This window comes from Trichosurus vulpecula, chromosome 5, assembly GCF_011100635.1.
Source record: "Trichosurus vulpecula isolate mTriVul1 chromosome 5, mTriVul1.pri, whole genome shotgun sequence".
NCBI lineage: Eukaryota > Metazoa > Chordata > Mammalia > Diprotodontia > Phalangeridae > Trichosurus > Trichosurus vulpecula.
The window spans coordinates 295,859,845-295,872,914 of NC_050577.1; the positions used below are offsets into that span (position 1 = coordinate 295,859,845).

General features: G+C 53.4%; 1 protein-coding gene across 1 annotated transcript; it reads right to left on the reverse strand.

Annotated features, from left to right (window-relative positions):
• Nucleotides 1–8,020: 8,020 nt before the first annotated feature.
• On the reverse strand, nucleotides 8,021–10,902 carry ELFN2 (extracellular leucine rich repeat and fibronectin type III domain containing 2). Its single transcript, XM_036760922.1, has one exon. The coding sequence runs from the start codon at nucleotides 10,442–10,444 to the stop codon at nucleotides 8,021–8,023; it is 2,424 nt and encodes an 807-aa protein (XP_036616817.1). The 5' UTR covers nucleotides 10,445–10,902.
• Nucleotides 10,903–13,070: the final 2,168 nt, after the last annotated feature.

Here is a 13,070-nt window from a genome sequence, read left to right on the forward strand (position 1 = left end):
GCCATGTCACTAGTATCCCAGAGTTCCTCTCATCCATTTGGTCTTCCCCAGGTGGATAGTCAGGCCAAACACTGAGTGGTTATGGATCTCATCCAGGAGATACTAGAGATATAATGCTACCACTACCTCTTACTACACACACACACACACACACACACACACACACACACATAATTTTTTTTTTACTAGACCTGTGATTTGATAAGTGAAAAGAATTCTCAATGAGGAAACTCCCTCTACCAAAATAGCTCAGCACCTGCTCTGCAATTTCGAGTGGTAAAGAGCTGCCTAGAGGCCCCCAGGGTAAAAGGGACATGCCCATGGTCACTATGGGAGAGGCTGGGCTTAGACCCAGCTAAGACTTCTTGCCTCAGGAGAAGAGTCTCTAACTGTCTTTCTAACCCACTTTACCTCCTTGCTGCAGATCACATATTAGCAAGTGGCAGAGGCTGGATTCACACCCAAGTCTCTTTTGCCCCTACACCATCCTTCTCCCATCCTCCTTTAGAGTAAAGTGGAGGCAAGTGTTTGCTTGTGATGTCACATCAGCCTCCTCCTTCCAATCCACAGCCCAGTTTTGTTGCTGTAGTCCACTCTCAGTTCTTGAAGAGGACCGATGACGTCAGGAGGGTGGTGTCCTGACTTGCACAGGAATTGGAGGTAAGTGAGGCAGAGAAGCATCAGCCTCATCATCAGCCTCACCATCTCCTCCAGTCACCAAAGTCCAGTGGCAAGACCAGGTCAAGATGGCTGGCAATGGCCCAGGATGCAGTGGATGTCTTCAGTCTTTCTAAATTAAAGTCTTTCCTACCCAGGCCTATTTGTCTGAGGCAGCACGCCTAAGGGCGACGTTCCTCCTTTTGCACTACATTAGTGATTGCCTTCACCCCTGAAGGCAGTCCCGCCTTCCTTTCACTTGCCTCTGTCCAGTCCTGACCCACTTCTTCCCAGGTCTCCTCCCCTTCAGTTAACACCCGTCCTGCTCTTGTCACAATCTTTCTAGCACCCTTCTCTCCTTCCTACCCCCAACATCTACTCTATTACCTCACTTTTTCCTTGAAGACACCAAGCAAGCCCATGGGCTCCATCTGAAGTGCTCAGCCATACCAGGAAGAAACCCCTCAAGGAAAGAGAAGGGGAGGGAGGGAGGGATGGATGGGCTGAAGAGCCCTGAGGAGGAAGAGGAAGATGGATGGGGGAAGGAGAAGGAAAAGAAACAGGGGAGGCCACACAAAGAGACTGGGAGCCATCCAGATTCATTTTAAATAAGAAATTTATTGCAAATATAGAAATTGATTTTCTCCATACAGGAATCTTGGATTTGAGGAAAACGATTTCGTGCCATTCAGTTTAAAATAGGAAAAGGAAAAAAAAAGGTGGGGTGAGAGAAAATAAATCAACAAATGGACGAACCCAGAAGAAAGAAAACAAGAAAGAACAAGTCCCCCCCAAAGGAGAGGGAAGGTCCATACATGACCAGGAGTCACAGGATCATCACTGGGGAGGAGGCCCACCAACCCCAGAGGACCCAAACTGGGGCATCTATCCAGGCCACTGCCTCCCTGGCCCTCACCCCCGGGGCATCTACATTCTGGGGATGGGAGTGGGCAGGACCACCCTGGCCTTGCATTATGACTCCTCTCCTCTGCCCCAACCCTGTGCTTGTTGGGGGGAGAGGTAAGGGAAGAGGAGGCCAGCCCTCATCCCATTCTACCCATTAACTCCCATCTCCATCTCTCCCACCAGGGATCAGGCTAAGAACCTGGGCTGAAGACTGGAGCTTGGGGGAAAGACAAGGATGTAGGCTAATGAGAGTGGGATGTGCAGTTGTGTGTCTACGTGTTTAGGGGGTGGGAGAGGATGAGTAGAGTAAAAATCATCCCCTCCTGAGGCAGGAGAGGGAGTGGAAGCATTGTCTAGGGGCCAGAGGAAGGGGTCAGAGTTGGGAGAGGGGAGCCAAGGCAAGAGACATTGGGAAGGAGTCTTGGCTGATGGCTTCAGGAAGGGGGACAGCTAAGGAAGGCAGAGAGGAGTCAGAGCTAGAGTGGGGAGCCTGAGCTGGGAGACTGGGTAGGGCAGAATCCCTTCTTCTCTCCCAGGCCCCAGACTCCTCAGCTGTAAAAAGGAGAGCACTGGACCAGCTGATCTCTAAGACCCTTCCCAGCCCTAAATCTCTGTAGTTCTGGAAAATGATTTTTTTTCCCTCAGGCCTCAGGTTTCCTTTTGCCCTCTCCAGAAAAGCCACCCCCTCTGCGAGACATGCTAGAAGAAACTCCAGCCCTGGGAGAAGGAAGGCAGCTGGGTCCCATGGAGACCCCAAGGAAGCTCACACTCCCCTCCAAGGGGATGAAAGCCCTCCTAAGCCCAGAGCTATGCACATTTGTCCAAAAGAGATGGACCCTGAGCCTTCACCATGAAGCCTCATCATTCCACCTCTCCACATGGGATAGGGGCTCCCCCATCTTACTGAGCCTCACCCACAGCAGCCTAAATAAGGCACAGGGAGAGCTGGTAGTCAGGAGGCTCATGGACAATTAGAGTGGGAGGGGGGGCTTCAGAAATGATCTAGGCCTTCTCCTTTTACAGATGGAATGACTAAGGCCCAAGGAGGAGGAAGCTGAGTGGTAAGAATACACAGAGAGGGGCAGGGAATAGGGAGTGTCTTTCACAGGACATCTCTAAGCAAAGACAAGTCCCTACCCAGCCAGGAGTAAATCAAGGGGGTGTCAGAGGATTTCAGACTGGAAGGGATCTAACAGATAGAGGGAAAATGACTTGCCAAGGTCATACAGGTAGTAAGCAAAGACAAATTCCAACCCAAGACCTCTGACTCCAGATCAAATTCTCTGTTGCTTGTTCCAAACTGCCTCCACCCTTGGCCTCTCCCAGGAAGGCTAGGTAATCCTAGATGTAGGATTTGCAGTGTCTGTCCAAATGTCCTTTTCAAGAAGAGCCTGACTGCCTGCAGTCACACAGGCAGAATCATCAGAGGTCCTCAGAATCTGGAGTCAGGTGTCTTTCCACTGTGCCATGTTATTTCCTAGTTATCCTCACACCTATACTGGTTACATCCCCAGAAGCATCTTGGTCTCAGTCTCTCAGAGCTTAAGCTATCCAGAGACTGGCCCCAGCAGATCCTTCTCCAAACATACCTGATTGAAGGAGTCAAGGGAATGAGTTTGTTTTAATTGCTGGTCTCACTTCCCTATCTCCCAACCCCACTCCTGCCTCTTCTCTCTATAACCCAAAACCAACCTACTCTCTCCTCCCTCTCCAAGAAAACCAGAAGCTGGAAATTCTTTTCTAAAACTACAGCTATAGGGCTGGAAGTGGCCAGATATCAGCTAGTCAAAGGAAAGAACCCTGAATTGAGGAGTCTGTGGACCTGGGTACAAATCTCAGTCCTGCAACTTACTAGCTCTGTTACCTTGGACAAGTCACTTAACCTCTGTGGGCCTTGGGTTTCCCCACCTCTAAAATGGGAAGTTTGGACTAGGTGATTTCCAGCTGTGAATCCCAATCCAAATCCAGATCCAGGATTCTCTCCTAGGCTTGTAAGCTTCCTCCTCCTCCCGCACTGGCCTGGGCTATATAGTTCCAGCTGGGAAGAAGGCTCCCGAGCTGATTAGCATTGCAAACACAGGGACTGGCGGGGGCCCCAGCCAAGATTCCTTGACATAAATTTCCATTTGTCATTCATGAATATTTCACTCCCTGCCTCAGGAGGAATTAGCCAGGGCCGGCCAGGACACACACTGATGGCGGCAGGAAGGGACTGCAGTGCAGCTTCCACAATCCGAGCCCCACCCACCCCATGCTTGCTGGGAACCCACGGAAGTGTTAGTGCCAAGAGGGGCAGGGACCCAGAGCTCTTCTTGGGGAATTGGAGGAGAACCAGCCCTGGCTCTTCCCATCTATCATCTCTGTGGATAAGCTGGTCTTAGGATCGGGGTTATCTTGAGCCGGAATGGACCTGAGAAATCGTCAAGTCTGACCCCTTCATTTCTCAGCTTATGTAGGCGCATAGGTAGAAGGGAACCCTCAAGTCCAGACAGTCCAGTCCCCCCATTTTAAAGAAAACTAAGGCCCAGGAATGTTAAACAGTTTCCCTAAGGTCACATCAGCAATAAATGCAGAGACAGGATTTCAACTCAGATCCTGAGACTCCAAATTCAGCCTTCCTTCCATTGTTACATTCTGCCTAGGGAAACTGTGGCCAGAGGGTAGTGACCTGCCCCCTGGTCACCCAGAAGTCAGGTAGCTGAGGCAGAATTTGAGCTTAGGTCTTCCTACTCCAAAGTCACCATAGCCAACTAGCTGCTCTCTCATGCTAGAAATGGTCAGCTTCCCAGAGACCATCTTTGAGAGGAAAAACTCCTACTCTCAGAGGCATTCTATTTACCAAAAAATATATATATATATTCACCAGGGTGAAGATCGAGGGTACCAACCAGGAGAGGAATGCTGCCTTCTCCTATACAACACCGCCCCCCCCAACCAGGAAAGCCACAATGCTTCCATTCAACAGGTGTTTCCATAGCAAAGCCCTGACAACAGCTTAAAGGAACCACAGGACCTAGGTTCAAATCCCAGCACTACCATTGCCTAACAGTTTTGACTCCAGAATAAACCCCTTGTCCAATCTGGCTCTCAGTTTCCTTTCCTTTTAAACTAAGATTAGCCCAGATGTTTTCTAAGGTCCTTTTTAGTTCTAAGCCCCTGGGATCGTAGCACAGTGCCTGGCACATAGTAGGTGCTTAATGTTTGTTGCAGTGACTTGAGCTGAATCAAAACCACTTCATGTCCCTTCCCCTGCCTTGAGACAGGCTGCAGTCACCCTAGGATTGGTGCCTGTCTAGGAGTCTCTATTGGTAACCCACAGGAGGCACAGTCCCTCTCAGCACCTCTGGCAGGACAGCTCCAGCACCGGCTGGAAGCTGAGAGGAGAGGGGCAGAGGAGAGCAGGGGCCACTTGTGAGACCACTGCTGCCACTGCTGAGGTGGGGAAAGGCAGGGCTGGCCTAGTGGCAGCACCAGATTTGGGTCCTCTGCAGAAACTGTTCCTTCCCAGGTTTTAAAAGTTGCTCATCAATTCACAATGGAGGGCATCTGAGGAGGGAGGCAGGGGGTGGGTGAGGAGAAGAGAGAAGAAGAGAGGAAAGGAAGCAGAGGGGAATCTCGACAAACGGGCACATTCACAACAGATGTTTGCTCAGAAAAATACAGTAAAGAGCATCATGCACAAAGAGAACAGGAATTCTGTTTCTGACATCAGTGGCTTCTCCCCGACTCAGTTTTCTTGGGTTCTCAAAACAGGCCTGGGGAGGGAGTGGAAAGGAGAGGGAAGGAAGTGGGTTGGGGGGTGGGGGGAGAGGGCAGGCCAGTCTCTCCCTCTCCACCCTACCCCATCTATTCCCTTTTCTCTTCCCATCTCCCACTCTGAAAGTCCTTTCTGTGCAAGTCACCCCCCCCCGAAAAAACAGTCTGTCCTCCAGGATTGGGGGAGGGGGAGACAGTGACGTCCTGTGCCCTCCCCATCCCACTATGACCCCCCCAACAGGGAGAATATGTGAACCCAAGGAAGCATCCCCTCTGTGAGGTCCCAGCACCTTCTTGAACCCCTGGCTTTCTGGAATACTATCCACAGGCCCCTATGCCCTCAGCTCCCCTGGGTCCCTCTGACCCTAAGGAACCAGGCTGTATGACTGGAAGTGAAGTGGAAGGATTAGGATCATTACATTCAGAGCTGAAAGTGGCCTAATGCTCAGGGAGACCAGAGTGGCCTTGGACCAAGGCTGGGGGAGGGAGGAGGAAGGGGAAGGAAGAATGGAACTAATCTCACTATTTCTGGTCCTGTGACAGAAGGGGAAGAATTGAAGTCCATACAGCCAAGGCTCCTGGGCTTACAACCCACTCTCCTGCCCTAAACATACCTAAGGGAACTGGACAAGCAACAGGTAGGAAGAAACTGGGTGACCCCAAATTCCACTTAAGCAAGAACTTAAGCCAGAATCTCCCAAGAAACCCCCCAGAAACCCTCTTGAGAGATTCTGTCTAAGGACCCTCTTTGCTGCCCCTTTCCTCCTGGCACCACTTCTCTGGCTCAGCCTCCATATCCCACCTGCCCTCACTCTGCCTTCTCCTGTAACTCCCATAAGCTGCATCTCCAACCACCTCCCCCAACCCCCACCTACTCCCCAGGGACCATAGCTCTCTCTTTTGCTGGCTGCCTGGAAGGGGGTTGTCATGGTGACCACAGCTGGCCAGAGAGTGGGGATAGAGTCCAGGAGATGGGGGCCAGTCACAGAAACTGTTTGTTTCCCCCACTCACACCCCGGGAGCTGTTTGTGCTTTGTCTGGGTGTCCATTGGAGGGGAGAGGAAAAAAAGGGGGGAGCGAGACTTGTAGTTCCCATGGAAACCTGGTTCCCCCTCCCCATCCCTACAGGGTAGAAGCAATGAATGTAGCTTAGATTTAAGAAGGATTGGGGGGGGGGGGCTAGATATGCAGAGGGAAAAAAAAAACCTCTTTTCCATTCAGAGGCCAGGATCAGATACTGGGTCTTTGACTTGCTTCCTTCTATCCCAAGTCCTTGGTGTCCCACATCCTTACAAAAGAATGGAAGAGGGGTAGGGAGCAGAGTAGGGCCTGGGGGCATATGGGGAGGTGACAAAGAGGGTGGGACATCCACACAGCTCATCATCCTTGTGGTTCTTCAGCAGTTGGCCAGTCATTCACACACTCACACATACATACACCCACGTCTCTATAGCATCCTCTCTCAGGGTGGGGGTAAGGGCAGGAAGCCAGGCTGGGGGGAGGCACAGAAGCATTCAGGAAGCTGGCACAGTGGGGTGGGGGAAGGAGGGGCCACCCCCATCTCCCCAAACCTGGGGGGGAGGGCCGATGCACCTGAGATACACTGGGAGCCCCTCATTCACTCCCACCACCCTGCTGTCTGTAATCCCCTATCCCTTCAATTCCAGGATCACTCTCTCCCCCAACCCACACCCCCACTCCCTGCTCATTACCTGGAAGACACTTAGATTTTTCTGACAGGGTCACCACTCCCCATTCCCACATGCTCCCAAGGAGTGAAAGCCATCCCTGCTGGCTTCACTGAAATGAACAGGGCCCTGGAGGATGGAGAAAGGGAGGGCCCTAACAGCTGGGGTCATCATCCCCTCCTTGGATATTAGCCCTGAAACTGGAGCTTGGAGAGGGTGCCCACAGGGAACCCCCTTTCAAGAGAGCCTCCCAGAATCCAAATGAACCAAAGCAACAGGGCTTTGGGGAAGAGGCCTTGAACCAGAGGGATCCTAGGAGATGCAGAGTTCCCATCAGAGAGATCGAGGAGAAGCTACTTCTGGTGCAAGTCCTGCATCCCCAAGGTCCTTTGGAGGAGGGAAGTGGAGGTTAAGAGGGGTCAAACTGACCCACCCTCCTCGTGAGATTGAAGTGCTCCCCTCTCCACTGGAGTCCCAACCCTCAGCCTCCAAAGTCAAGGACGACCAGGAAGGCTCAAGGGCTTGTGTTCCTGTTCGAGGCCCTAATCCCCAGACTTCTCTGTCTGTCCTTTGGAACTCTCTCTCAGACCCTTGCATATATCGCCTGCCTCCTGAATTTCCCTTCTTCCCTCAACCTCTCCCTCCCCAGCCCTGAACCTCTCCAACCTTGGGAGAAAAGTCTAGGAGGAATGGGTCCCCCCGCCCCCGGGCAGCACAGTAGAGAACTGGTTACGGTATCCGTTTGTAAACTTTAAAAATTGTGTTTTTCTGTCCATTTACGTCAGGTTTTTGTTTTTGTTTTTCACAGTCAGGTGGTGGTCAGGTGTGTGCATTGGGTGCGTGCGTGCGGGTGTGTGTGTGTGTATCCATTCCTTGGCCTCCTCCTACCCCATACCCCACCCCCCAGGCCTCCCGGCCCCCCCAGCCTCGGTGTCCCTCCCTAGCCTGCCCCCTCCCCGGCCTGGTCCCTCTCTCCACCCCCACCTCACCGGGGGCGGGGAGGAAGGAGAGGGTCACAGCTTCTGCTGAGCTGAGACCCCCTTCCAGTAATCCAGGATGTCGTGCAGGTCCTCATCCTTGGCGAACTGGACCTTCTTGCGCAGGGCGTGGCCAGCAGCCATGTACACTTCCTCCCGATGATGCTTCTTGTAGGGCCGGAAGCGCTCCCAGATCTTGTGGGTACTCTCAGACGAATACTCGGGGCTGGAGGAGTAGCCCGAAAAGTAGTGTCTGGGGGAAAGCTGAGAGTACGTGGAGTCCCGCTTGGAGCGGGATAGGGGCTTGAGGAAGGACACCCTCTGGCTCAAGGTGTCCGCGCTCTCCTCGTAGTACAAGGCTGGGAAAGAGTGTCGGTGCTCACTGCAGTGGTAGGAAGGCTTCACCTCCAGGTGATGTATGGCACCGGGAGACACCAAGGGAAGACGGTCTAGGGGGCTGTTGAGTGGACTGCCTTTCTCAATGTACTTCGAATCCCCCTTGCCCAGCACTCCCGGGGGTGCTGGGTGATCAGGGACGTCCAGGCTGAAGACCTTGGCACTCTTAATGGAGCCACTAGATGAGACGCTGCAGGTCTTCCGGGCCACGGCAGCATCAGCGCTGAGCTGGCGCTGCAGGGGGTGATGGGAGCTTTCTTTGTAGGGAGGTGAGAGGAAGCTGGGCCGCTCCAGCCCACCCGTGGAGCTGGTAGGGATGGACTGGCACTCAAAAGCCAGCTCCGGGTCAGCTCCACTTCCTCCCAGGAAGGAGGCTGTGTCCAGCTTGAGGGCGTCAATACAGTTATTGATAATCTGGTTGACTTTATCGACCTCCTTGGCAATGGTGGAGATCTCTGCTGCCGAACCCTGGCCATTATCCAAGTCTGGCAGGTCATCCTCACCCCGGGTCAGGCCATCCCCACCGCCGCCGCCACCGCCCCCAGTCCGTACCTCCATGTAGTTGCCCTTGGTGGCCACCTTGGGTGTGTCTATCCCGGCCTCCAGGCCCTTGGGCTGCGGTAGCTTCTCCCCGATCATGGAGGGGATGGAGGACATGCGGGAGACAGGGAGGACCGGTGGCTCCCCCAGCTTCTGGGCAGAGTGGACGATGGAGCTGGTGTCCACATCTGAACCGTAGCGCATCTCCAGGATCGTCTTCTTCACACTGATTGACTTCTGCTTTTCCTCCTGCATGCGCCGCTTGCGCAGACAATAGTAGACCGCCCCCAGGACAATCACCATGCCAAAGAGGCAGCCGAGGATAGTCATGATGTAGTGCGTAGTGGTGGACGTGCTGGGGGGCACATCCCCCTGGATGGGCTCCCGCGTGGCGAAGGTCAGGCAGGTGTGGTTGAAACGGCGGGAGTTGCGGATGGAGGCCACGCAGAAAGTGTAGTCGGTGTGGACTTTCAGCTTATTGAGGGTGACAATCTCCTTTTTATTCTTTAGAGTCATGACGTCGGAGACGTAGCTGTTGTTATATTGGACCAGAACATAGAGCTTGCTGAAGGGGGAAGGGATGGTCACCACCAGGGTGGCTGAAGTGAAGGTGACGTAGTGCAGTTTGATGGTGGGGCTGATGGAGGAGTCTGTGGTGGAGGAGGCCGGGGGCTCCACGGAGAGGAAATCCACAGGGTTAAACCCCGAGTTCTCATCTGGGTCCTTTTGGGAGTCGGTGGTGTAGGGAGTGGGGTGGCTGACGGGCCTGGACGGCAGCGTGCCATCGCGGCACATGGACTGGAAGACGGTGATGGCGTTGCGGCTGTGGTGGGGCCGCGGCACGAGCAGCGGATAGCCGGCGAACTCCCTCGGGGTCTCGCACTGCAGCCGGTCGTAGTTCTTCGTCACGTTGTTGAAGACCACCAGCCAGTTGAGGAAGCCGTAGAGGCCGCAGTCGCAGTTGAAGGGATTGCCCGCCAGCTCGCACACCATGAGGCTGCTCAGCCCCACGAAGGTTGTGCTCTCCAGGCGGCTGAGGCGGTTGGAGGACAGGTCGATGCTGATGAGCGCCGGGCACTCGGAGAACGCCGTGGGCGTCACCACCTCGATGAGATTGTGCTGGACGAAGAGGAACTGCAGGCGGCTCATGCCGCGGAGCATGCCCTCTGTCAGGTTACTGAGCTTGTTGTACCCGAGCTGCAGCACCTGCAGGTTGGCCTGGCCCAGGAAGGCGCCGTCCTCGATGTAGGAGATCTCGTTCTTGGTCAGGTTGAGGTCGGTCAAGTTGCCGAAGCGGTTGAGGGAGGAGTAAAGGACCACCTTGAGCTTGTTCTCATTGAGACGGAGGTCGTGCACCGTGCTGTTGATGTGCTGAGGGATTGTCTCGTAGGGGGGCTGGTTCTGGCTGCAGATGGCCAGCCACACATAACCCTTGTCGCCCTCGATGAGCCAGCAGTCGGCCCGTACTAGGTCCGGCCGGCAGGCGCAGAGCAGGGCTGCTGCCCATAGGCCCAGGCGCAGCATGGCAGGGGGAGGCCCACTGGGCAGGAGGGCTGGATGTAGGCAGGCCACGGGCAAGGCTGGGCTCAGGGACGGCAGGGATCTGGGAAGGCCTAGCGGCCAAAAGCCTGGCCCATCATCCCAGTTCTCGCCGGGGCCACCAGCATTTTGAGGGATGCCCCCCCAGTGCTGGGGTGCAAGGTGGGGCTCCCGAGCTCTGGTCCACTTTGCCCGCTGTTTCGGGGATCCCAGCAGAAAGGGGACCTGGCTGTGGACACGTATTGGGGGCAACCAGCCCTTCCTGCAGCTCTGAGGAATGGCCTTGGCCGCAGCACCCCCAGCTCTGCCCTCTTCCCTTAATCCCTGCCCAGGAAGAGCAGGGTCCTGGGCAGTCTGGAACAAGTCTGTGTCTTCTTCTTCCTCTTCCTCTTCCTCCTCCTCTTCCTCCCCCTGGTTCAGGTCTGGGCCCCTCAGAAGCGTCTCAGAGCTTCAGATCACAGGCAAGCAGGAAAGATGCAGACAGGCAGCCAGACAGACGCATGGTGAGAGACACACAGAGCTGGAGATCCATCTGTCAGCCAAAGCCTGGAAGGGAAGCAGAGGAGACAGAGATGGATCCAGGGGGAATGTCCAGAGGCAAACCTCTGCTGGAGGCAGGGGGCTAGAGGGACAAGCACTGGGGGGAAAGGACCAGTGGCAACTCAGCTCAAAGGCAAGGTCCCCCAGCAGTCACCAAAAGGGGGCTTCCTGCCTCAGCAAGGACTCTGGGTCCCTGTTACGTAAAGGAAGGACAGCCTGGTGGGTGGAAGAGGAGACAGTGGGAGGGGGAAAAGAGGCAAGAGAGGGAAAGAAGAAATGCTGGGCGGGGGGAGTCTAGAACAGTGCAGAAAAGGAATTCAGAAATCTCAACAGAACCCACGAGATCATAGGAAAACAACCTAGGAATCACCTACAAACATAAACAATCAAACATTTAGAGCTGGAAGAGACCATTGAAGAGACCATCTTCTCTGACCCCTTCATTTTACAAGTGAGGAAACTGAGGTTTGCCAAGTGAAGTGACTTGTCCAAGGTCACACAGGTACAAAGTGGCAGAAATGGAATTGGAACCCAGGTTCTCTAATGCTAAATCCAGCCTCCTCAGTTTACAGATGAAGACACTGAGGCTCAGAGCGGTTAAGTGATTTGCTTAAGGTCACACAGTAGAAAGCCAGGATTTAAACCCAAATCCTATGTCTCTAAATCTTCATTAACAGTCAAACCCACCCTGCCCCCACTACAGACAGGTTCAGACTACCTGTATGCACATATGAGTCCTTGTAATGGGTGTGGGCAAACAAAGGCAAACATTCGTAAGACAAGAGGCTTCCAGGTCTACAGCAGGAAGGACCTCAGAGGTCACCTATACACACACCACCCCACTCCACCCCCATTTTGCAGATGAGGGGACTGAGGCCCAGAGAGTCTGGGCGATTTGTCTAAGGTCACACAGGTGGTCTATATCCACAGGTATGCAGGGATTTGCCTGCAAGAACATACACCACTCTAGAAAAAAACAGATGAGAGGCTCTAAGAACAAAACGCCATCTCCTCTCCATGCCAAACGATAAATAATTCATTTGTTGTGTAACTGCTCTTGTTCCAAAAATAATTCCCTTGTCTCAGCTCTAGTGGGGGGAGGGGGGAATAGGGCCACCCAGTCCTGAGCATGTGGTTGGGGAGGGGGCAGAGTGGGAATCTCCTGCAGAAGAAGGGGGTAGGCTGAGCTCTGCCTGGGTCCAGAAGGTGGATGATGACCCCAGGGAAAGAGCCAGGCCCGAGGCAGCAGCAGACAATGGCAGAGAGGAAGGCTGGAGCCCAGCAGGGGACCACAGGAGCACAGAGTGAGTTAGAAGGGAGCTTAGAAGCAGTTCATCACATGCCTTTCATTTTGTAAATGAGGAAGCTGAGGCCCATGTTGCTTAACTGACTTGGCCTCCTGAATACTCTCTCCTCTGGGTTTTCAAGCCTGCTGTCCCTTAGTTCTCCTCCCACTTCTGTGACCACTCCTTCTCTGTCTCCTTGGCTGGATTTTCATCTATGTCACACCCACTAACTGTGAGTATCCTCCAAAGCTTTCTGCTGGGCTTTCTCTTTTCACATTGAGAGAACTGACCCAGAAGGAATGTTTTGGTCTTGGAAGTCACAGGCATTGAGAGATGGCTTTGTATATGTACACTCTCATTTGGTGATGTCATCAGCTCCCATGGGTTTAATTTGTATTTCTATGCAGATGATTCCCAGATCTAAATATCTAGTCATAATCTCTTCCTAGTCTTGAATCATAAGCTGCTTATTGGATATTTCCATCTGGAAGACCTATAGGCATCCCAAACTCAAGCTATGCAAAATGAAATGCATTACCTTTCCTCCCAAACCAACTCCCTCTCCCAAATTTTCCTATTACCATCAAGTGTCCCACCATCCTTCCAGTCACCCAGGCTGGAGATCACCCTCCTACTCTCAGTCACCCCACATGTCGAATCAGTTACCAGATCTTGAAATTTCTTTTTCTACATCTCTCCTATATAACTGATACATTTGTTCAGGTATTTTTCAATCATTTCTGATCCTTTGTGATCCCATTTGGGGTTTTCTTGGCAAAGTGGTT